Source organism: Letharia columbiana (assembly GCF_014066305.1).
Source record: "Letharia columbiana isolate WasteWater2 chromosome Unknown Sc0000000_s0, whole genome shotgun sequence".
Classification (NCBI taxonomy): Eukaryota; Fungi; Ascomycota; class Lecanoromycetes; order Lecanorales; family Parmeliaceae; genus Letharia; species Letharia columbiana.
In genome coordinates this window covers 484,274-507,797 of record NW_023501036.1, presented here as the reverse complement: position 1 = coordinate 507,797, position 23,524 = coordinate 484,274, and the positions used below count along the sequence as shown (strand labels likewise).

General features: G+C 51.4%; 9 protein-coding genes across 9 annotated transcripts; 6 read left to right on the top strand and 3 right to left on the bottom strand.

Annotated features, from left to right (window-relative positions):
• Nucleotides 1–1,303: 1,303 nt before the first annotated feature.
• HO173_000146 (uncharacterized protein) lies at nt 1,304–4,204 on the top strand (the record flags this gene model as incomplete). Its single annotated transcript, XM_037302097.1, has 1 exon — nt 1,304–4,204. One exon carries the CDS (start codon nt 1,304–1,306, stop codon nt 4,202–4,204), a length of 2,901 nt encoding a protein of 966 aa, XP_037170676.1.
• An 893-nt stretch (nt 4,205–5,097) lies between these two features.
• Nucleotides 5,098–6,556, bottom strand: HO173_000145 (uncharacterized protein; the record flags this gene model as incomplete). Its single annotated transcript, XM_037302096.1, has 3 exons — nt 5,098–6,201; nt 6,259–6,326; nt 6,385–6,556. The coding sequence occupies 3 exons, from the start codon at nt 6,554–6,556 to the stop codon at nt 5,098–5,100; spliced, it is 1,344 nt and encodes a 447-aa protein (XP_037170675.1).
• A 1,039-nt stretch (nt 6,557–7,595) lies between these two features.
• HO173_000144 (uncharacterized protein) lies at nt 7,596–9,821 on the top strand (the record flags this gene model as incomplete). Its single annotated transcript, XM_037302095.1, has 10 exons — nt 7,596–7,862; nt 7,927–8,205; nt 8,266–8,347; nt 8,407–8,463; nt 8,519–8,610; nt 8,655–8,957; nt 9,011–9,058; nt 9,128–9,416; nt 9,471–9,605; nt 9,667–9,821. 10 exons carry the CDS (start codon nt 7,596–7,598, stop codon nt 9,819–9,821), a joined length of 1,707 nt encoding a protein of 568 aa, XP_037170674.1.
• A 447-nt stretch (nt 9,822–10,268) lies between these two features.
• On the top strand, nt 10,269–12,014 carry HO173_000143 (uncharacterized protein; the record flags this gene model as incomplete). Its single annotated transcript, XM_037302094.1, has 1 exon — nt 10,269–12,014. One exon carries the CDS (start codon nt 10,269–10,271, stop codon nt 12,012–12,014), a length of 1,746 nt encoding a protein of 581 aa, XP_037170673.1.
• Nucleotides 12,015–12,730: 716 nt separating this feature from the next.
• Nucleotides 12,731–13,061, top strand: HO173_000142 (uncharacterized protein; the record flags this gene model as incomplete). The annotated part of the gene is made up of 2 exons (XM_037302093.1): nt 12,731–12,877; nt 12,939–13,061. The coding sequence occupies 2 exons, from the start codon at nt 12,731–12,733 to the stop codon at nt 13,059–13,061; spliced, it is 270 nt and encodes an 89-aa protein (XP_037170672.1).
• Nucleotides 13,062–13,116: 55 nt separating this feature from the next.
• On the top strand, nt 13,117–14,031 carry HO173_000141 (uncharacterized protein; the record flags this gene model as incomplete). The annotated part of the gene is made up of 1 exon (XM_037302092.1): nt 13,117–14,031. One exon carries the CDS (start codon nt 13,117–13,119, stop codon nt 14,029–14,031), a length of 915 nt encoding a protein of 304 aa, XP_037170671.1.
• A 1,165-nt stretch (nt 14,032–15,196) lies between these two features.
• Nucleotides 15,197–16,716, bottom strand: HO173_000140 (uncharacterized protein; the record flags this gene model as incomplete). The annotated part of the gene is made up of 4 exons (XM_037302091.1): nt 15,197–15,443; nt 15,521–15,971; nt 16,043–16,573; nt 16,635–16,716. The coding sequence occupies 4 exons, from the start codon at nt 16,714–16,716 to the stop codon at nt 15,197–15,199; spliced, it is 1,311 nt and encodes a 436-aa protein (XP_037170670.1).
• Nucleotides 16,717–20,153: 3,437 nt separating this feature from the next.
• Nucleotides 20,154–21,102, top strand: HO173_000139 (uncharacterized protein; the record flags this gene model as incomplete). The annotated part of the gene is made up of 4 exons (XM_037302090.1): nt 20,154–20,243; nt 20,309–20,498; nt 20,554–20,840; nt 20,899–21,102. The coding sequence occupies 4 exons, from the start codon at nt 20,154–20,156 to the stop codon at nt 21,100–21,102; spliced, it is 771 nt and encodes a 256-aa protein (XP_037170669.1).
• Nucleotides 21,103–22,424: 1,322 nt separating this feature from the next.
• Nucleotides 22,425–22,896, bottom strand: HO173_000138 (uncharacterized protein; the record flags this gene model as incomplete). Its single annotated transcript, XM_037302089.1, has 2 exons — nt 22,425–22,823; nt 22,876–22,896. The coding sequence occupies 2 exons, from the start codon at nt 22,894–22,896 to the stop codon at nt 22,425–22,427; spliced, it is 420 nt and encodes a 139-aa protein (XP_037170668.1).
• Nucleotides 22,897–23,524: the final 628 nt, after the last annotated feature.

Below are 23,524 nucleotides of genomic sequence, written 5' to 3'. Positions count from 1 at the left end.
ATAGAGCGGGGTATATCGAGCTAAAAGTTGGGAATGTTCAAGAGCGAGAGGCACAATAGAAGCTCCCTTCTCCTACCGCAACCACTCAATTTTTTGGTATACACGCTTCCGGTCCGAAGCTGTGGCGATCGAATCTCTGAAACTATGATACATTGGCTTACAGACATTGACTCACAGACTCTTTATAAGATCCGAGGTTAAAATTCCAGGGTTTTGACAGGTGCCAGCCCTACACTCATTCCTCGCTTCGGGGGCCAATCATATCGCAAGCTCATTACGGCATACCCCCCCTTGCGTGGGGACTTTCTGAGACTAAGCTTTTCTCTGTGCGTCATCCGATTCCGTCTTCCGACTCAAGCCTTTCAAGCCCCTTCAGCTTGTTTCATCCGTTCTCACAGTTGAGTGGCGACTGCTTCAATGATGTTCTTGCTTGAAACCCAACTACAACTCAGGGGCCCTAATGGAAGTTTAGTAAGCCATTCTGGCCAATCGAAGCTCACGGAATCGGGTTAAGCAGGAGGGGTGTTGTAAGCCGCTGTGGAAAAGGAACCTCCTTCCCGCTGCAGCCTTGCAGAAAGCCATGTTTGAGCCTCACACACTGCCCTGCAAATACTCGCTTCTAAGGACAAGAAGCCAACCAACCAACGCAGACATGGCGTGACGACTGATGAGCTTCTCTCCAACTCTAGCAGCGAGGTGATATGCATTATCAGGAAAGTATCAATTGTTACGTGAACCCCAATGCGAAATGTCACTACTGATAGAATAATGAATGTTACGTGCTCTCCGTCACTAGGTAGGCGCTAATATGTGAATGGCGTCTGTTGCAAGTGACTCGAAGTTCTGGATGTGCGTTCGAGTACACTACAAGAATGGCATTCCCAAGTCCCAAGTACGAGTATGCCTGTCCAACAGATGACGGACAAATACTGACAGCACACAAACCCTCTGAGTACCTCGGCGTCCTAATATGATGCCACGAACATATAAATTTTAGACTAGATCTTCCTGTCTACTTTACATGCGGTGTGCTCTCTACTTCTGATAAACTTTTGCGCCAAGACGTTCTTGGCTTTTATGCTTTTCCAATCCCGACTCTTCTGTTATCCTCGTACATGAGATTCCCTCAGTCCGACCCAGGCACCAGTCACTTCTCTCAGAGCATCTTCTCGCTTTTGTGCTTTTGCTGGATGATGGCCCTCAGGGACGACTTCTGTTGCCGACTACTATCACTGACCACTCACCTCAACTACAGCCTTCACGCTTGAAAACCTTTTCCCTCTACTCCGGAGCCTCGACGACAATGGCGTCTCCACGGCGGGCCCGATCACTCTTCCTCTCTCCTGAAAAGGCAGAACTACTGGCCGCGCGGGAAATAAACAACTTGCTACATCGAGTGGAGGTCGTGCCTCGCAAAGCAGGACCGAGGCAGGCCAGAAGGACGGATATCGTGATGGATAGAGACTCCGGGGACGAAAGACACATGTCAAAGGCCAGTACAATCAACGCGGTCGGCCATTTCTGCGAAGAATACCGTCCACCCTCTGTCGCGCTCCATCGGTTATCTTATCTGAACAAGGAACTCCCACCTCCCCCTCTGTCTGAATCGACCGCCCAGATTCCACATCAGAGCAATGCTGTGAGCCGAGTATATAAACAGAAACACGCGGCTTGCCAGACCGTCATTTCAATACACAGTCGCTACTCTACTCCGATCAAACCCTCTACACCGAGCCGCCTCTCAATTATCTCTTCTCAGGAGGGTGACTCAGGAGATCGTATTTCTATCCGGAGTCGCTACTCTACCCAAGATCCCATTCCCATCGACAACACCGTCTCTCGTTCGAACACCCGTGCTAGTGTTGCAATAGATCGCTGGCGGCCGCCGGATGTTGGGAAGGAAAGCGGTAAATCTTCAAGGAGACAGACTTCTGGCAGCATCAGTCCTAGTACCATACCACATCATGAGATGGTATCGGAAGTGGTGGATCAGACGATCGCAGTCGTCGATCCACAAGAGACGAAGACAAATCCAGGGGCATTGCAAATTATTCCACAAAAGCCTCTCGTGGGCACAAAGAGCAGGGAGATGGTGCCTAGAAGCAGGTCGGATCGAAAGGCTTCCGTCGGTTGGACCTTTCACGATGGTCTCATACTAAGGAACGATGACAGACTTCAGAGTACTACAGGGACGTCTACCGGTAACGCAAACCTCGATTTGGGAGCCAAATCGAAGCACATGATCCCAATCCATTGGAGCTTTCATGAAGGCATGATATTCAGAGCTGATCAGTGTACCGAAGATGAGGATGGTACTTCGAAAGCCAAGTCGAAGCGTATGATACCCATAGGTTGGAGCTTTTACGAAGGGTTTGCATTCAGACCTGATGGTTCGATCGAAGCGATCTCGAAAGCAACTGGAAGAAGCGAGGAGATTGTGCCTAGGAGCAAGTCGAAGCGTATGATCCCCATCGGTTGGACGTTCCAAGAGGGTCTCATATTCACCATTGATGATTCGGTCCGAGATGCCTTGACTTCGTCTGACAAGAGCAAGGACATCGAATCGGAAGCTCGTGCTCAACGTCTGCCCATTGCCTGGTCCTTTCACGATGGTTTCATACTCGGGAATAATGCTAAAGTCAGAGATACCTCGAAGAAAGCTTGCGATAACATAGAGGTTGCCACTATGCCTAGGTCAAAGCGTACTGTTGGCTGGACTTTCACTGACGGCCTGATAATCAAAAATGGTGGCGGGATGTCGCCCAACAACGGAGGGATAGCGACTAGGACCCAATCGAAACGTTCAGTTACTTGGTCCTTCAGCGACGGCCTCATCATCAAGACTCATGTAGGGGCTTCACTCAAAAACAGGAAGCTTGCCACTGGGACTAGTCCAAGGCAAGCTATCAGCTGGAGCTTTCACGATGGCCTAGTAATTGGGACTAATAGCCGCGTCGCCAAGCGCTCTGGCCAAAACAGAAGTACATCGACGAGTACTGAGTCCAAGGGAATGTCTGCTAGCTGGGGCTTTTACGAAGGCTTGACAATCAAGCAGCGATCTAATTCCAAAGGCAAAGGAAAGGGAAAGGGTGTGGACAGGAACCTGCACCCTTTGTTCCCTAAGTCGAACGCCGGACAGCGTCGGCGTATCACATACACTTTCTGGGATGGTGTCACGATGCGAACAATTGATGGGGCTTCAAGTCGAGCCTTGACTCAGTCGAAGTCGAAGCTCGGCTGGACATTCCACGATGGAATCTGCAGGACGACTGTTGAGCCTTCGAATCAGGTTTCCACCTGGGCCCAACCGAAGCGCACGTACGGCTGGACCTTCTATGACGGTCTGAGAATCGAGCCCAATGTTGAAGCTGGAACCTTTTCAAAGACATCATCAGCGATTCGTGGCCCTGCATTTCCCAACTCGCGTTCGGCCCAATTGACGAATAGGGATACTCTAAGTCTTCCGAACGAAAAAAGGGCTGAGCTATTTCCAAAAAAGCCATCGGAGGATGCTGTGTCTGATGTTCCAAACGAGGCTGCTCTGGACGAAGGACAGCTTGATTCCTCCCAGCGACCCAGGCCGTTGCCATCATCTATCCCACCTAAGGAACCCGATCTGTCTCCGAAATCGAAGCCTCCACCCCCGTCTTCTTCTTCATCCGGGGTTTCCTATTTCTCGGCCCAGCCTGGATCATCAAACGTAAACCTGGCACCTGTTCAAGATAGACCCAAGAGACCACCAACCTCACGAGCCAATACCAGATTAGAAACATCTCCAAGCGTCTCCGATACACGGTACTATGTTATCGAAAAGGGAAAAGCCGTCGCAAAGGACGCCTTCAACCAGCCTCCTACGCCCAACTCAAACAAAGATGCCACGCCTCTACCTCTGAAGCCTAGAATTAGGCAGAAACCACTACGATCTAGACCCTCCCTTGAAGACTGGGACGGAACCTTCCCCCGCTCTACCTTTGAGTCTGCGACCAGGCGGAGACAACGCTCGAAGACTAAACTCCCTATCGAAAATGGTAACGGTATACCTCCAGCACTTGCACCCAGGCGCAAGGACGTGCCTCCTCCAACTGCTTCTAAGTACCGCATCGAGCACATCGAGGACGGAAATGCTGTACCTACATCTACGGGTCCGCTTCTTCAGCCTCAAGCGCTTTCGGCCATGCGGAAAAATATAATCGCTGGATACTAACAGTCTAGGGATGAGGCGTTAGATGAGGACGAGTAGGTTGAAGTTACGCGAAGGATTCTGTTACTGTGATTTATGGAGGCGATTTGTGCTGAGAAGGAAAGGCGTGGTCATTCATCCTTTCGGCGCATCTCTGCTCGAAGGCGTTAGCTGAACATTGTCAATTCGAGCGTTCGTTCTGCAAGAGGAGACAGGATGAGGTGTGATGGTGAAAATAGTATGATGCATAGGGAAAAAGTGGCTGAGAGCAGAGGTATCGGGATGCTGCAAGAATGTCAAATGGCAAATATGCAAAGAATTGTGAACGACCGTTTCGATCTGTGTCCGTCGCAGTCGTCCCTTTCGCTCACTTGGCCTGACACCTGCACCTCCACTAGAGAAACGCGGAAGAAAATTGAAGAACCCTCATCGACGTTGAGGAAGTTAAGGTATCTATCTAAGGTGATGAAAGAGTCAAAGATATCAAAGCTCGAGTTTTGATTGCTAGCCTTCAATCCGACCCGTAGCTACCTAGTCATCCGTCACTCCTGCACGAACCATCCAACGCACTCCATGATCTAACACGGTACATTGTTCGAACGTGCTATGACGTAGTGACTCCTCGCCTATCTCTCACATTGGCTCGTTCCGCTACCGAGGTCGATTGGAAGAAGTCGGGTGGTCGCTACGTGCAGTGGATGGCGCATCCGGCATCGGTGGCGAGGAGGGAGTAACAAGTCGTCTAGGTGGGGCGAGGGTGCTGGGAGGGGAGAGAAGACGAGGATGAGAATGGGACCGAACGACTTGAGTCTTTTCGAGCCCCTTCTTCTTTATACGTTCCACGATTGATTGATTGATCGACTGGCGGATTGCTTCACACTTGTTCGAATCGGTCGCGGTGCATGAATGATGGCGCGTCAACGAGCGGCGTATAGCGGTGGTTGAGTCGTGTCCAGCAGACCGGGTACGTGGCAGTCTTCGAGGTCCATCGTACCCACCCCCTCTGCGATCTGGTGCTCCGCACCGTCACGGCTCGTTTCGCTCGACGCCCCCCTCTTCGAGAGGGTCGCGGGCTGAGAAGGGTCGCAGATGACCTGGACCGGGACCTCTAACACTATGGCCTCGTGGTGGATTTTGTCGACGGTGATGTGGAGCACCAGCACGTATCGACGAGCCGACAGCGGGTTGAGAAATGTAGGGATCAGGGCCTTGGACGCGTTCACCGGGACTATCAGCGTGGTCGTCCACGGGGTGGCAAGAGTGTCCGAAGCGATGGTGCCGGCGGAGGACAGGCGATGTAAGCGCCACGAGAGGGTGTCGCACTGGCGGATCTCTCGATAAGTGCAGCTGGAGGTCATCTCGGCCAGCGGCTCCGATTTGACGCTCTCCTTGGTGGGCACCTGAGTGAATGGGTTTGTGGAATAGAATGTTCGGACTTTCAGGTGAGACTTCACGGTCAATCTCCACTCGTACGGTGTGGCGGCTGGGGTGTGGGCTTCGCACGGCTGGAATAGAAGCTTGACCGCTGCTACAGTGGAGGCTCTAGGGGCAGATGTCGAGATGTTGAAGGCCTTTGGTTCCGCCGCCGAGATGGTCAGTTCACCCAATGGCCGATTCCACACGCGTCTCTTCAAGGTCTTGACACAGGTCGTTTTGTACTCGTGAGGGAAATGTTCGATCTGAAGGGGAGGAGACGCTGGAATGGAAGGCATGACGGTAACCTCTCGCTTGGTCCGGCACTTCGTCGCTGAAGTCGTGCCTCGTGGGAACCTGGTGGACACGGCAGTAATAACATACGTGATTCTCGGTTGCATGTATTCTTGCTTGGTGGCTAGTCCGTAATAGCTTTGGCCCTCTCTCACGGTTGGAGGGAGAGTCAGATACGCTGGGTTTACATCGGACCTCGAAGAGATGAGCTCAGTGGGAATGGTGAACGCAAAAGGCAGACGGTATACCGAGAGCCCTTCCCATCGATGTCGATGAGAGGATGTTGCCTCGATCTCTTGGGTTTCACTCAGGAACTTGCATGGAAATCAGTATCTCGTCATTTATCAGTTCCACCAAGAGAAAGGTCTTACTTTGTATTCTGCTGTAGCGTTGTGATCTGGCTGTGCGTTGAGTGACGGCCGCCATGTCCTTATAATGCCTATGTCGAAGAAGTATCAACAAGGATGCCGGCAACAAGCACTGGCACATGCACGCACCTTGAAACACGACGGTAATATTCACGCCAACAAGACTCTCTGAAAACACTTCCAGATAGCCGGCCAGTATGTCACCGCCTTTCCGTGTGTTACAGCATTCCGTTCGCTCTGGACCATCGTCAGGCAGGAGTACTATCCGGAGAGTGGCCTCTGAAGGTTCAAAAGGTGCCATCGATTCTTTCAGAGCCTCGCAAAAGAAACAACCCCCGATAATGTCGTGTCTCGATAGCTTAGAACATCCAGAATCCGAAAGATGGCAGCATTACTACGAGAGCAAAGAAGATGAAGTTTGAGAGAATGCGAAGGCGCTACGCTATGTCGAAGTCTGTCATGTTTGCTGGCCATATCAGCTGGCCCAGTCCCCCCCTTAGCCACAGGTTTTAGTTGCAGATATGCAAGTTGGCCTGGTTTCTTCACCTTCCCCACACCGGCCCACACGGACGCAAAAGTGCTGGAATTTCATGTTCCGGGTACTTCTATCGCGTGATCCAACGATACCCAGTAAGTTACCGGCTCAATCATCCTACGGGAATCTCGCAACTAATCATGACTAGGGAAATTGATTAGAGATGAGTACATTATGTCACCAGCATTGACGATCGTACTTTAATGGCTTGATGTCGATATCTGTGATACGTTAGAAGGTAAAGAAATGAGCTGGGCCCTTGAGATGTATCAACAAAAGTAGTGGGGTCTATGTAATCAATTCCACCGAAACGCGCGTATTTCAACTAGGTCTCCCGAGAGCTCCCGCGTATGGCCGATACGTGCCGTCCAAATTGATTCTCCTAATAACAGAGTAGAATGAGGACACCAATCAAACTTCTCAGACATTCATCGGTATCCTCCCCTGAATTTTTGTCCTATCCTTATCAGAGGACTCGGTTTTGAGCGGCACTACTTACTCGTACGAGAACTCGACGCGGACCACGGCTCGTGGACGGGAGGCGTTCTCTTTGCAGAACATATGCATAGGCGATTCACTGCAAATAATTATCAGATTTAAAGAAGTCGGAAGCCGATGATTTCTAGCAGTTGTCTGTTCCAAGGCGGTCCCTGCATGGTGGGGCCAATTCTGAACAAAAAGCTGTTAATCATTTCAGCCTCTGTTTACCCACAACCATCCATTCATGCCTAGCCCAAGTGTCTCTTGATCTTACATGAATACGTGATACCAGCAGACCATCATCTCCCGAAGCGCACCTGCAACCATGAGCTGGCAGTCTAACGCTCAAGGCAAAAGAGCGAGTCTTATCGAGCTGATCCCGCCAAAATGGCGAATTCCAACTTCCGATATCCCATCCGTCACCAGACTTCGCGACTTTGGTGAATACATATGTCGGTTTCTTGATCGGCGGGAGCTGGAAATCACCAATGCACCCAGCAGTAGGATTTTGGCCAACATCCGATCTGGAGAATGGACATCCGTGGATGTCACCAGAGCTTTCTGTCATCGCGCATCAGTCGCGCACCAGCTGGTAAGCAGTGGACTGTCAAGTCACCATTAGACTCCTTCTCAAGTCACACTCACCACCTTGCTAGACCAATTGCTTATCGGAAATCTGCTTTGTGGCCGCAGAGCAACGGGCCAAAGCGCTGGATGAGTCTTTTCTTCGGACTGGCCAGACGGTAGGACCACTACATGGACTTCCGGTCAGTCTGAAAGACAGGTTCAATATCGAGGGACTCGAGTCTGCTTGCGGCTATGTGAGCTGGCTTGGGAAAGAAAAAAGTGAAAATAACGAGGGCATATTAGTCAAGCGGTTACGTCGCATGGGCGCTGTCTTTTTCGTTAAAACCAACGTACCGATGAGTATGCTGGTAGGTTGCCGTCCACAGGATATGCCCTGGAGCATGTAAACACTCATTGACGTGACACAGATGGGAGAGACTAATAACAATATCATCGGGTCCACGATAAATCCATATAATCGCAACCTCTCTGCCGGAGGAGCTTCGGGAGGTATATCTATCTGACTTCACAATTCCAGAACATTGTCTCCTCGACTTACATTTCGATAGGCGAGGGCGCACTGCTGGCTTTGAAAGGCTCTCCATTGGGTTGGGGATCTGACATTGGTACGATACAAGACCGTTTGGTGGTGTAAGGATTGGTGTTGATTCTGAAACATAGCTGGATCGATTCGCATACCGTGCGCTTTCAACAACCTCTTTGGGCTGCGTCCGTCATTCGGGCGTCTGCCTGCTAGTGGAATGGCCACAAGCGTATGTGCCGCTTTGATATATCCACTACTTTACTAATCGAATAGTTGCCAGGTTTGCCAGTCAATGGAAGCGTAGTTGGTCCTATGGCAGGTGATTTACCGACAATAGAAATGGCTATGAAGGTAGTGCTCGATACTTTCCCTTGGCAAGATGATTGTGATGTTTTAGAGATGCCTTGGAGAGAAGAGAAGCTTCAAAACATTCGGAGTAGGACGGCTCGACACCGCGAGAGAGATGGAAAGCTTGTCTTTGCCGTCATGAGTTGTGATGGAAACGTACAAGTACATCCGCCGGTGCAGCGAGCTATGGCGCTCGTCACGAAAGCTCTTTTGCAACGAGGCTATGAGGTCTGCGATCCGGTGAATTGCTCTCTATACTGTTATGCTAATGACATGTGCAGGTTATCGAATGGCAGCCGCCACCGCATCATGACGCAGTTCAGACTCTAGTAAGGCAGCACACAGCAGACTCAACTCAGGACTGGGTAAGCGCAAGGATACATCTAACATGGCGACAGTTCCAAATACTCGGAAGTACAGCAGGGAAGGAGGTTCGCAACGCTATAGACGCAAGCGGGGAACCTCCTGTCCATCAATTACAGACCTGGTACGACAACGATAACGTGGAACCTTCGTCCAGTGCAGAATTTTGGGATCTTTGTAATCAACGAGACCAGTATCGCTCGGAATACAACCAATATTGGACATCAACGCGAGAAAAAAACGTTGCCAAAAGACAAGTGGACGGTGTCATCATGCCTGTGGCTCCAACGGCGGCGGTAGAAGAAGGGTGCTTTAATTACTACGGTAAGTCCTCTTGTCGTGTCCCATACCCGTTCGCTTGCTTACATATATCCCAAGCCTACTCCGGCATTGTCAACCTCCTCGATTACACTTCCGGCAGCTTTCCCGTCACCTTTGCCGATCGTTCTATTGATGTCGAGACACCTGACCACGTTCCCTTGAATCCGACCGACCGTGCAATATGGCGCACATGTGAGTTTCCTGCCCTCTGCCACTCCATTCGTATAGCTGTCAAATATAACCAAATCAACAGATCAGAAAGACTTGTTTGACGGAGCCCCTGTTGGTCTACAGGTCATGGGCAAACGCTTCGAGGAAGAAAAGGTCTTGGGCCTGATGGAGGCGCTGACTGCCGCGTTGCAGGATTTCTCGGTTGGTCAGATAGGCGAGCCAAGCAGCCCCTTTTGATGTTTGTTCGGGGACGCGGTATGAAAACGGGACTAAGGTACTTGCGGGGAAAAACGTGTAATAAACCTTTAGTGAGAGCTTAGATTGTCACATCCTGCTACAACAACTGCTTTAGGGTTAGCGTTGCCGAGTGCCCCGGGCCCGGTTTTTATCATTACCCCGCGATTGACCTCGGCAGCATCGGGAACGCTTACTTTAACATTCCATGCGGCATCTTGACACGAGTCTCACACTATTGCACGCCTCAGGCGACTTCCCGTGCAGATTTTACTTCCCCTGGCACTTTGGCAGATACGCCCTCGGAGTTTGTCATATCACTCTAACGTCCTTTCTCATCCCATTGAACCCTTCCTCGTTTGTAAACTATTGAGATCACCGAGTCGACTTTCATTGCATGGACATTCATCTCTTAATCATAAGCCATGACGGAGGACTACGAGATACCCCATGACTATGGTAATCCTCCCCGAGACCGAAGCGCTCCCACCGGCCGATACTTCGGGCGTAAAACATGCACCGCTACGTACCGACCACGAAAGTGGATCTGAGCCAACCGCCAAACAAAGCGAGAAGTCCGGAGGAGAGAATCGCTCTTCCGTGTCCAATGGACAATACGACATTCCGGACGAGTACGCCAACCTTGATGAGCTTGCCGGACCGTCACCGGTCGACAATCGACATGGGCAAGGATTGTATCACCATCACGACCTTGAAGAATGCCGGTCTAAAGAGCCTAAAGAGCAGGAAGAGACACAAGATATACAACCCCTCTCTGTGCAGTCGATTGAGGAAGACGAGGACGATCTCCATGAGTACGCGAATCTTGATGAGTTAGAGGGGCCTCCACCGGATGAGAATCCGGATGAGCGAAGAAGTTACCGTCATCATGACCTGGAAGAAGCTCGAACGAATGAACAGCAGTACGAGCGGCGAGGATCTTGCCAAGAACGGAACGGACAGCCGTCCCCACATGATGAAAAAGGGTCCCCTCAAAAGACGCGGGGGTGGAAAATTCACAGGATGATTTTTCACCTTTATGTCACGTCGTACTTGATTCTCTTCTCAATCTTGGGTACTCTGGCACGGCTTGGACTCCAAGCTCTCACAGTATACCCAGGTTCCCCAATCGCGATTTCTGAATTATGGGCCAATGTCGGGGGATGCTTGATTATGGGATACCTGAGCGAAGACCGGACATTGTTTCACAACGAATGGGAAGTCGCAGAGAAGCGCGCACGTCGAAATCTCCATCTAGAACGAGAGAGCAGCGACGACACCACGAAAGAGGAGGCCGACGAAGAAGCGATCTTGGTAGCAGCTAGGAAGGAGCATCAAACAGAAAAGAAAACCATTCCAGTCTTCATCGGGCTCACAGTCGGCTTCTGCGGCTGTTTCACCTCTTTTTCTTCTTTCATGCGTGATGTTTTCTTCGCTCTTTCCAACCATTTGAACACCAGCGCGTATACAGACAACAGGACAGTCGTTGGTACGAACCCTCCTCGCGACGACGGCAACAGCGTCATGGCAGTCCTGGCCGTTCTGATTGTAGAGATCTGCCTCTGTTTGTCAGCTCTAGAGTTTGGGGCGCACATCGCAATCGCACTCGAGCCCGTGGTGTCGAAAGCGCCCAGGCTGAACATCAGACGGATTACGGATCCGATAGTGGTTTTGATTGCGTGGGGTTCTTGGGTGGGAGCTGTCGTCATGATCATCTGGCCTCCCGACCGTCCATCTGGTCCTGCGGCAGATGGACAGACCCTCTGGGCGCAAGAAACCTGGCGGGGCAATGTCCTGTTCGCACTTGCTCTCGCACCCTTGGGCTGTCTCGTTCGTTTCCACGCCGCCTTGAGGTTCAACGGGTTGATAAGTCACTTTCCGGTTGGGACTTTTGTCGTCAATATTGCAGGGACAACCGTGTTGGGCGCATGCTGGGATCTGCAGCGTGCACCGTTGACCAATGGAGCAATCGGTGGCGGTAGGGTTGGTTGCCAAGCGCTCCAAGGCGTTCAAGACGGATTTTGCGGCTGTCTCACCACTGTCAGTACGTGGGTTATAGAATTGAAAGGCTTGCAGCGAAAACATGGGTACTTCTATGGAGCGATGAGCGTTGCTGTTGGCGTTTCCAGTTTAGTGGTTATCATGGGTACTTTTGTGTGGGAACAAGGGAACCGGCCAACGGCATGTAGTGTATGAATAGACAATATCACACTTGGATTAAGAAGCAGAAGCATCCCGAGTGATCCGGATGGGCCTACTGACTTTCCAAAGTCCTCGTTCCATTTTCGCCGGTGTCCGACACGTATCAAAGAATAGTTCCCAGGGTCTGACTGACCACTCAGCAACAGCGGGTACCTGGCATTCAGTCTGGCTTCCTCACGGTCTGACCAGTCCGGTTGAGTCGGTGGCGAATTTGGCAATAGCATCAACATTTCAAAATTCACAATAATAGTAACAATCGGGCATGACGGTGCCTGCCCTGGTCCAAGGGGTTGAGGGTCCTTGTCAAGTAAGTCAACCCTACAAATGGAGGGGTTGTTGGGATGCGCGTAATCGTGGCCCTCTTAAGTACTCGCGGGGCCACAATCACTGTCATTTTTAGATCCCGGTGGGGTGGAAACCAAGACCCTCGGACACAGTTGCACAAGGAGATCTCTATCGAAGGAGACATTGGTGATAACAAATTTCGAGCTTCCGATACTCTCTATAATTGTGCTGTAGACATGTTTTTCTCAAAGGCGCTGGTCATCGAGGTCTCAGGCGATAAAGCGGTATTATAACCAGGGTTCCGGCGCCAAGATCTGTGGGCGCCCCGCCGGGAATAAAATGACCGATAAAAGTGTTTCTCTATTAATCTTCCTCGCACTCGCACTGCAAAACGATCGCTTCAACTTGACTCCCTTATCGTTCCAATGTTCCTCGTCACGCCTAAACCGAAGGCCAACAGTAACAGCGACTCCAATCCTCCTACCATTCGACCCATAGCCAAGATCACTGCTACTTCCAAAGTAGCCAGAGTGCAGACAGCATGCGATCGATGTCGTATGAAGAAGGTCAAGGTAAGTCATGAATCTTGAGTATCGCACTGTGCCACTTTTGTGCTAATACATCATCATATAGTGTGATGGCGACCTACCTTGTCTACGGTGTTTCCAGGACAAGCTCCTGTGTGTCACCACTAAAAAGGCGTCCAACGACCCAAAGGGAGGGACTGAGAGAGTAAGTCAATCATACTCATCATAAAATGTCACCCTAAATTAGCAAAGTACTGACATTTGACCAAAGATATGTTCATTCCATGGAGTCGCAGCAAACACGTCTCATTGAAGCACTCCGAAAGCTTCACCGCCATGTAAAACAACCAATCGAGGAGGAGGACATGCAGGAAATCTTGCAGACAGCAAGATCATGCGGCTTTGACTTTGAAGGCGTACAGGACATCCAGTACAATGCCCCCGAAAGCAACACCCCTCGAGCCGGGCACGATAATATAGAACCTTCTGGGAGCAGAGCTACGATTGGATTCAATGATAACAAGGATGCCGATGGGAACAACAGGGACAGCGCTATGAGTTTGGCCACAGGGCTTGACTGCCTCGGGAAGAGAAAGAGGGCGGAATTTGGACAACTTCTGAACACGGCTATCACTCCAGGTAGTGAGGTGGCCGTCGTTGCAAATGTTGGAAATAGCTCACCAGATACGAACGGAGGCTCAAATCTGGCACACGAATCAGAAACGTCACCCTTGAAACGCCAGAAGGCCGCCGCTCCTACAGAAATGGTCGATGATTACTGGGGACTTGACAGCTACTTCGACCAGGTCACAACTCCGTACAATCCATCCAAGCCGCCGACAATACTTGGCACGGCGGACTCGAACCCAACGTCTGATGCAAACTTACTAAATGTGTCCAACGCCCTGCGACAGCCATGGGAAATGCCAGCTTCGTCCTGGAACGATCTATCCCAGTCACTGACCACCACCGATGATGATCCTACCTTTGAGATTAATGGAACCACAAGCGCATATCCAATTGGGGAATCGACGGAGGCATTATCAACTTTCGAGGCACAACATGATTGGGGGTCAACAATGTGGTGGGATCCTTCATTGCTCTTTGACACAAGGCTTGAAAACTCGGAGCTTGATGGTGATGATCTGCCTACATCATCTCTCAATTTGTCCCACGAGGTCAACGAGGGGTCCTTCTGACAGAAGAGTAATCCCCGAGGCGATCTTCAGTGCCAAGCATTTTCTCCTCCCAAGATTACCAAACGCTGCGGAAATCTGGGTCCTCTTTCAAGAAGCACCGAGTAGCTCTTGCGTCTTGTGCTGGTGTGCATTTGACGCCCTTGCTATGGCACGATGGCTTTGTCGATACTAACGGACGTTATGCAATGACTGACAGAAGGCCGGAGAGCGTGGCATCTTCAATGGCTTTTGTTCTCTATCTATGATATCCCTCCTCCTACCCGGAGTGGCATCTTGCAATCTACCTCACAGCTTTCAACATCAGAAAGACTCAGCATCAGCGCCGGGTCGTCGAAAACCTTTGAAAGTTTTTAGCTCTCAGCCTCTTGCCGTTGTGCATTGTCTGTAGCTTTGACGTTTCCAGGGCCTCCTTCTCGGCTCTTGGAAGCGCTCAGATATATCCTTGTTGCGCTACAAGGTAAATTAATTGATATCACGCCGGTGCCAATGGCTCTCCCCGCAATCACATTGCGAGCAACTTTCGAACCTCTCTTCCCATTGAGTCGCCATTGCCGAGGCCTTTTCTCATCAAGCTTGTCAACACAGCCAAATAGTTCACAGAAGACACTTCTCGCGCCGGAAAGATATGATAGGGTGTCCTACGCAAACCTCTGCCTCCGATGAAATCGTCTCCATCCGATGCTTCTCCGGCATCTTAGCGGCTTCCGCACCTGCGAGCGCTTTCCTCGGCGTTTTGGAATAGGTACAGTGATGCTAGAAAAGGAGACACCGGAGGTGCCGGCCCTTCCTCACCGCGCCTTTCCAGGTGCCACGCTGCCGGAAATTGGTCCGGTTTCCTGGTCCCCGCATTTTGTACTCGGAGCCGCTTTGCTTTTCTGTTTTTTATGACTTGGGATGGGAGGGAGGGAGGGGTTTTTGTATGTCGGGCTTGTAAAGGACAGCTTTTTGCAATCGGATCGGCTGCCGGGTGGATGATGGGGTGATTGTGGCGAGTCGCATGATGGGGCAGTTCTGATGTGGTCGGAGACAAAGTCGGTAAAATAATTGCTTGGCTACAGCTCGGCTGGACGATGAAAGAGATGGCGTGATGATGACCACTCGGGGTGACTATTTGGGCAAGATGCGAAGTCCGGCTTCAGAAGCAGAATCTGTACCTAACGTTTATCTATGCAGAGTGTACAGTCCTAAGCTCCACTCCGGCATACATGACCTCCGCACCCGACGCCTTGATCTCATCCTCAATATCCATCAAGCGGTTATACTTGGCGACCCGCTCCCCGCGGCACGGACTTCCCGATTTCAAGTGGCCCGTCCGCAACCCCACGGTCAGATCGGCAATGAAGTCATCCGTCGTCTCGCCGGATCGGTGCGAGACGAAGACGCTCCAGCCCAGTTCGTATGCCATCTTTGCCCTATTTTTTTTGGCTATGTCAGTCGGGTTCAGGATGCGTTTGTCAACCAACAACGCATTACAGTCATACAAACGTACGCAGATAGTGCTTCGGTGATGGTACCGATCTGGTTGATCTTCAGCAAGAGAGAGTTGCACGCGGTTTTCTCCTTGGCCTCTCCGATGCGATCGACGTTGGTGGCCAGGAGATCATCGCCCACGAGCTCGACGGGACACGTCTTGTGGAACGCCGTCCAGGACGGCCAGTCATCCTGTGCGTACGGGTCTTCGAGCAGGATGATCGGGTACTTGTCCAGCAGTTGGCGGTACAGATCCCCTAGCTTCTCGCCCGTGTATTTCTCCGACGTCTTGCCTTTGAAGCCGAGGTCGTACTCGCCGCCCCGGTAGAACTCGCTGGAGGCGGGATCGATGGCGAATTTGATCCGGCCCGTGTACCCGCAGTTCTCGACCGCCGTGACGAGCAAGTCGAGTGCCTCGTGGGGCTGGGAAATCGGCGGCGCGAAGCCCCCCTCGTCGCCGATACCGGTTGCTGGGATCGGCTTTTCAGTCAAAATGATATACGACTTGAACGTTCTAGCGGCAACACTATCATTGATTTACCTGTTGGTCCGAAGGCCTTGGTCAGCACCTTCTTGGGCTCCTGATACACTTCGGAGCCCATCTGGACTGCGTGGGCCATTGACCGCGCGCCCACGGGAGCGATCATGCACTCCTGGAACGCCATGGTGTTGCCCGAGTGCACGCCGCCGTTGAGGACATTGAAAAAGGGCACGGGCATGACGTAAGGTTTCTTGGATCCCGATTCCTCGCGGAGGAACTCGTACAGGGGCACTCCCCGCGCGGCTGCACCGGCTCTCGCGCACGCCATGCTGATGCCGAGGATGGCGTTGGCACCGAGTTTGCTCTTGTCTTTGGAACCGTCCACTTCGCGCAGCAGAGCGTCGATTTTCTTTAGATCTGTGGCAACGTCGAGCTTCGCTTTGATGAGAGCGGGTCCGAGGACGTTTTCGACGTTGTGGACGGCCGTCTCGACACCTTTGCCCCCATAGACGTCTTTGTTGTCGTCGCGAAGCTCGATGGCCTCGTAGTCACCTTTGGATGCCCCGGATGGTACAAGTGCTTGGAACTGACCTGCAGATTAATGGATTAACAAAATCATCACGGACGTTGGACGATTGCCGATTTCACTTGCCTTTGTCAGTGGTGATTCGTACTTGCACCGTAGGGTTTCCTCTCGAATCCAATCTCTGGGCTGCTTTGACAGCGGAAATCATTTTGCAAAAGTCTTGTATTTGGTTTGAGTATTGTATTTGAACCGGTGGAGAATGAGGGAGTATGCGAGGTCTATATAAAAGGGAGTGCCTATGACGAAATGTTCGGAATTTTACCGGTCGTGGAAAAACATGGTAATCAAAATACAGCTATTCACGTATGAGAGGTCAATACAATATAAGGAAGCTTCGAACGATGGCGGTAGATGAGAGGTGGAATATCGCTAGTACCGTTATAATCATGGTGGACCGTAATATAGCGTACGGTCGGTATCGGAAGGCGGCCGCTAGAATAAGGGTCCTTGGTACACCGGACAATGCTCCATAGAATCCATCTCGAAACCGGGTGTTCCTATGATCTCTCGCCGGCATACCTCAAGACGACGACAGTTGCAAACAGTTTCTCCGCGATCTCTATGGAAATCGCATCAACAAATTACCGTTCGTCTAAGCTAAAAACAAAGTTGTGTCTTATCAGCACGAGCTGCTTCAGGGTCGGAATTTTCGCCCAAAGACAAAGACTGAAGTCGAGTTTGGATAAATCTTTAATGATAGAAGCTCTTTCAATGTGTGTCTTGTGTGTGGCCCAGAATTCGGTACCTGGGTACCAATGAAAGTGATTCGCAACGAAATTCACATTTCAGGAAGGCTGGTTCCAATCTCGCAAATCCTCTTTGGTGGCAGTGTGTCTACGAGTTCGATGCCTGTCATGTTTAGTCGACATGAGCACCCCCTTCAGAATGCTTTCGCATCCTCCTTGCTGACGCAAGGCTTTCCGTGCCGTCAGAACAACATGGGTGCATGGGGAACGCAAAACTTCGAGCTCTATTATCAATAGTCATCAACGAATCCTTCACTGGCTAACCAACTCACGGTTTCGTTATGGTCGGAGGTGGCATCGCGGGTTCAGTGTCGGCCTCGCGTCGTCACACTCACTTACCTTTCTCCTCTATACTCCTCATCGAAGCACGGTCTGACGTTATCAATTATTCTTTGATTACCGATCGTAGGAATGCCGGACAACTGGTCGGCTCAGAACTGGACTGATACTACTCTACCGTCCCTCAAAAGCAGTTGAATAACCGAGTGTGCCCTAATTATGCGGGTAAAGCCCTCGAGGTAGTGTCAGCCATCAATGCCTGTCCGATAAACACTATTCACCAAGTTTAAGGAGGCAAGACGCTGACATTCCCGAGCGGAGCCGGCTCGATTCGCGACAATGCTATGGATTATGGTGCTTGGGCGAAGTTTGTGAACAACTTAAGATGGACTACAAAGGCCTGCTCCCATAGTTCCGCATGACTGAACACCGTCATTCGGCCGATTTGGATATGAATGAGCATAGGTAAAATGGTCGAGTTCACACGCAGTCAGTAACATCCACTGGTCGACACTACCATTTATGCGAAAGGACAAAAGCTGCTTGGGAGTCGTGCGCTGCAATTCGAAAAGTCGACGCGGACTCAGGATCCCCCCAAGGACTGGGCGAGCTCGTAGAGAATCTCAACGACGGAGTAGGACAGCGTACCAGCACAATGCACCCTTTGGCGGGTGTTCAGGTCATGGCGGAGGGAAGAAGATGCTGGACTTTATGATGGACAGTAAAGAAGGACAAGCAATGGTGGAAAAAGAGACCATCGCTGAAGGTTGGACACCGCTGACCTCAAATTGCTTCGGATAGCAAGCCTGATGAGCGCATCAGGAAGCACGAAAAGTACCGAGGTTGAAAATTGCCTCTGAGATCATGAGAGACTCGACAGGAAAAGTCACGCCAATGCACAGAACCCTACACCATCCCGCGGACACAGCAGCGATGGGCAAGGTGGCGGATAGTAGTTCATGCGTCTATGGGGTTCAGGCATCGCGAGTGGTGGATGCTAATATTCTGCCGCTGCCCATCTCAGGACACTATCAGGCCTATGTTAACGCATTGGCGGAGCAAGCAGCAGACCTTATTGCGGACAGCTTCTCGTCTCGGACTGTTGAATCGTATGTATACCTCTTTGCGCTTTTAAGTCGAGGGGCAGCACTCTGGCCCAATATTCTTTCTGCTCGTCTGTAAGTAGATTATGTCATATGTACCTCTGTACCTGCCTTTCATGTATGTTGACGTGCAGGTGCATAATATTGAATTTGGAGACGCGGAATGATGTCAGAGGCGGCAGATGCCGAGGCGGAAGTTTTTGGTGTGGGGAAAGGCCCAACGGGCACCGAAGGAAAGGATTTCCTCATCGATCTTCATTTAAAATTGCTTTACCTAGATAGGAGCAGTCCAACAAAAGGTCAAAGACTTTTGCAACATCATCATGATAATCATAAAATGATGATGATGATGATGATAGTATAGTAGGTATGCTATATATAAAGCTCCAAATCAAAAGATGAGCGTTAAAATGTCAATTTCACAGGGGGCAGAGCGTGGCGACAATCTAATTTCCGCCACACCACATTCCTTTTCTTAGTGGCGGGGTGGTGTGGTGTTTCATCATCGCGCTTACAGATGCGCCAATCAGACTTGTCACAATGCTTCACAATCGATGGACCTCTTACAGCAAATGCAGGGAGCCTTGAATCTCTCTTTTGGGAGAGAGTTGGCGATTATTACGCGACAGAGGGAGATAGAAGAGCACTTCATGCACGTTCCAGCGTGATGCGATGGGAAAGGTATTCATTACATGTACCCCTTATCAAACGTTAACATTGCCGAAGTTGGGGAAACAACTCCCCGGGGAAGATTGTGCGGAAATTCGCCCGGCTGAAAAAAGAGCATCACCTGACAGCCCCACCGATCGGTGTTGGCCGGAATGGGGTAGAAGCTTGGCCCCCTTGGACCCTTGGGGTTTTGCTTGGGGGGGTACCTGAGGCGGTAGGTATAGTTTTCCCCTGGCGAGCCACAGGATGACCCCGAATGGTTGATTAGCTGCGCCGGACCAGACCGTGCTTTAGGCTTGGATTTGATCTAGATCATTGGCCCCCCCTGCTTGTAAGTTTGTAACCGTCCCCCACCCCCTGTAAAACTCATTCCAAGAAAAATCCTGCTTTGATCCAAACATGGACTGGCACCAGCTGAGTCGCCGTCGATTGATTCGTTGAGAAGCGGCCAAGCGATGTATGCAATCTACCATCATTAATCTCAATTTTTTCCACCGAACTCTTTTGCCCGCCTGATCCCCCCCCGCCACGATTGCTGTTCTTTTCCTCCCAAAAACAAAAACAAAAACAAGGCCGCTGCGCTATTTTAGCTTCACGCCATCACTGCCGCCCACTCTCGACCATTAAACATATCGCAACATATCTCCAGCTCCCCCTTTCTCATCACCTGCATCCTACCTACAGCATTCTCTCTCACTACATCTTCTATCCTGTAAAGCGTTCAATTGTCACCTCTGACAAGGGCATCTACCACACACATCAACTCAACCAGTACAGATACAAACACCATGCAGCGCTTCATTCTGACCGCCGTCCTCTTCGCCGGCCTCACTGTCTCCCAAAACCTCACCCAGATCCAGGACCTTCCACCTTGCGGCGTATGTGCTTCGTGAATGCAGACATACCCTTACAGCGTCATGGCCATTTGCTAATGAGCAATCAGCAAACATGTATCAACAACATGTTAGGCAAGGCATCGAGCTTAGGATGCGGAACATCAGACTATACGTGCCTCTGTAAGAACATGAACTTCGGCTTCGGCGTGCGCGATTGCTCCGTCCCCGTGTGCGCGGCGGCCAAACCACCGGTCGACCCAAGCAGCATCATCTCCATCGGAATGGACTTCTGCTCCGGTTCGCCCAACCCACTCCCTGGCCGCCGTAGATCCTCACTGACGGTGTGCCACAGAAGTGCAAGCAGCAGCCACCACGGGCTCAGCCACCACCACCGTCGCACAGACCGTCCTCACCGGTACCACCGCCGTCTCAGCCTCTCCCGGAAGCGCCACCGCCGGCGCCGGCGCCGTGGCAACTGGCAGCAGCAACGCAACCTCGAGCGGCACGAACGGGACATCAAGCGCGGGCGGTGCGGGCACAAACGGGACTGCGAGCACCAACGGCACCTCTGGAGGAGTGCTCGGAGGAGGAAAGGTCGTCACCACCACCAACAGCCTCGGCAGCACTACCACGTCCACGGTAAGCCTGACACGTCCACTCCCATGCCTGCCGTGTTCGATACTGACAAATCCCCCAGATGACATCCTCCTCCTCGACCAGCCAATCCAGCGGCGGCAGCTCGTCCACCTCGAGCAGCGGCACCGAGTCATCATCCTCCGGCACCGGCACCGCCACCGGGGGCTCCACCTCACCCAGCGCAACCAAGAAATCCGAGGCCGGCCACGTCGCGGCCGGCGCTTTCGTCGGTCTCGCCGGTCTCGCCGCTTACGTGCTGTTGTAGTACGGCCTCGGATCGTTTCGCGGACAAACAAAACTTTCAGCGTGCAAATCGGCGGATTTTGGAAAAAAGTCGTCTTTGCGTGCTACTTCTCACTCTTTGCATAAGATCGATACCCCCCCCCGGCATCCACTTCCTGTCATGTCACGTCGCATACGAGGAATTTTAAAAATACCCTTCGGTTGAGCCGAATTAGTGTAGGAAAGAGGAGGAGCTTGCTTAATATGGATTTCAGCGTTCAACATGGCTATGCTCCGTCTTTTCAAACCCCAACCCTAATATCTGCCTCCTGTACCTACTCTGCCTGCTTGGCGGTACCAATGAACAAAGATTGCTTTTTGTTTTTTTTGCATTAACCAATTGCTTCGACGAGGAGGGTGCACAAAGTGATTCGATAATAGTTGTCTTCGTACTCATCCATGCAACGACTCCCTACACTCATGCAGCGCTTGCTCCCCAACCCGGTCCTTTCTCCGCGCCGTTTCGTCCACCCTCGTAGCTGATTGATACGCACGCCCCTTTTCGGTTTTTCTCCGAACGGGATCAGGCCATGTGCTTCAGACGATCTCGATGCGGTCACGGAAGTTGTAGCACAGTCAGTCCGCTCTTCATGCAGCACGAACGGTAGCGACATGGTTTGACAGTGGATCAATCAATCAATCAATCAATCAATCAATCCCAAGCCTCCGAGTCTTTCTCGCTGCATGACATTGCGTTTATTCAGACATCAAGGTCAGTGTCTACGTGTCACGAGACCCTCTCCCTGCACAGCCGACGCGGTTCGGCTTCGAGTTCCTGCCGAGAAAAAAAATACACGCCGTCAGCCGTACAAGCGAGGCGGGATGCCAGAGAATGTGAAAGCGTTTGATGCCGGGCTTCCTGGTTTTCGAATCACTGTGGGTGACTGGGCGTGCACAGTGGCTGCTGGTGCGTACGTAGGATTGGTTCACGCGAAGATCGGGGTGGATGACGGAGTCCCGTTTTTGGAAGTTTGTTGTGGTAACGGGATTGCAAAAGGTTTCGGTGATTGTGGGTCAGCTTTTATAGGATTTGTTTGGACTTTGCCAGAATTGGGAAGGGTTTGCCGAGATGTGTTAATGCGTTCCCAGGCCCTGTTTGAACGTAGTCTGCTAATCCACGACGCAGAAGCTATCTTTGAGGCGCTCGGCGATTGGGTAGGATGGGATCTGAGCTGAGGATTTGACGGGTCGTGGCTTTCCCTTCGGTGCTCTCGGGATTTTAGCATTCTGGGCAATTGGACAGCGGCAACTGCTTTTGACTTTGACAATTCGCATAGCTTGATGTTCTGCAATATGTCCAAGCTATCATCTTCTCCCCCGTCCTCTATCGTCATCATCCTCATCACTCGAATCTCGAAACCCCCCCTCCAACTCACGACTTAATCTCCTGTCACCCTCCGTATCCGAGTCCACAGCCACATCATCTCTTCCTCGAATCACCTCGTCGGAGAGATTGTCGAATCCTTCTTCTAGCTCTTCATCGCCGAGCAAGCTATTCGAGCTGGCGCGTCGCTTTGAGCGGCCGACAAGGGCTTGAATGCGAGAGAGGAGGCGGGTGGTGAGGGATGGATTGTTGGAAGATGATTGAGAGGAAGGTAGCAGGCTGTAGGAGGAGCGCGCGCGGAGGTGGCGGTAGTAAGGGAGGACGAGGTAGGTTGTCAAGGCGTAGAGAGCAAGGGCGAAGATAGGCGGAAGGAGTACTGACTGTCAGGAGTCAGTCAAAGCGTTGGACGACGAAGGGGAAAATGTAGTGTACCTTCCAAGTGAATGCGCCCATGATGTATACGTGGTTGAAGGAAGGTTACTGCGTTGTACCATGGACGAAGGATGTTGGTCGGCTGATGGGATTCCAGGCTAGCGGACGCCGCCTTAGATGGGCAGAGCTGGAAGCATGCTGACAGGCGTTGCTGAAATGGTTACTGTATAAGCTGTGCTATAGGGTCAGGACATCTGCAGGAAGTAGGAGAAGAGGGATCGAATGCACAGACTTTTAAATAGGGTGTGCATATGCAGCCAGGTGGAGGGAAGGCGTGAGCGGTGGTGGAGACTGGATTGGAGATAACTTTGTGTGGCCCGCCTCGAAATGCCTCGTGTTTTGCGGCTGCCGTAGTATCTCACTAGCGCGAAAGGAATCCCCTATGCGGCAACGAAAGATTACAAGGGAACAACCTCGCCGTCTTTCACTTTGTATAGAGGGGAGTAATAACTCAACGTTGAAACACTTCACAGCCACTAGTACTCTTCTTAGCCTTCGACAGGCTTCTATTTGCTTTCTCTTCACCTTTTGGCGTTCGCATGCTTCTTACTGCCATGCAACGATCCTTGGCAAACAATCGCCCCCCTGCCGATTCTCTGACGGCACGTCGACCGAGGATGATCACTGGTCTAACGTCCTAATTACAGAA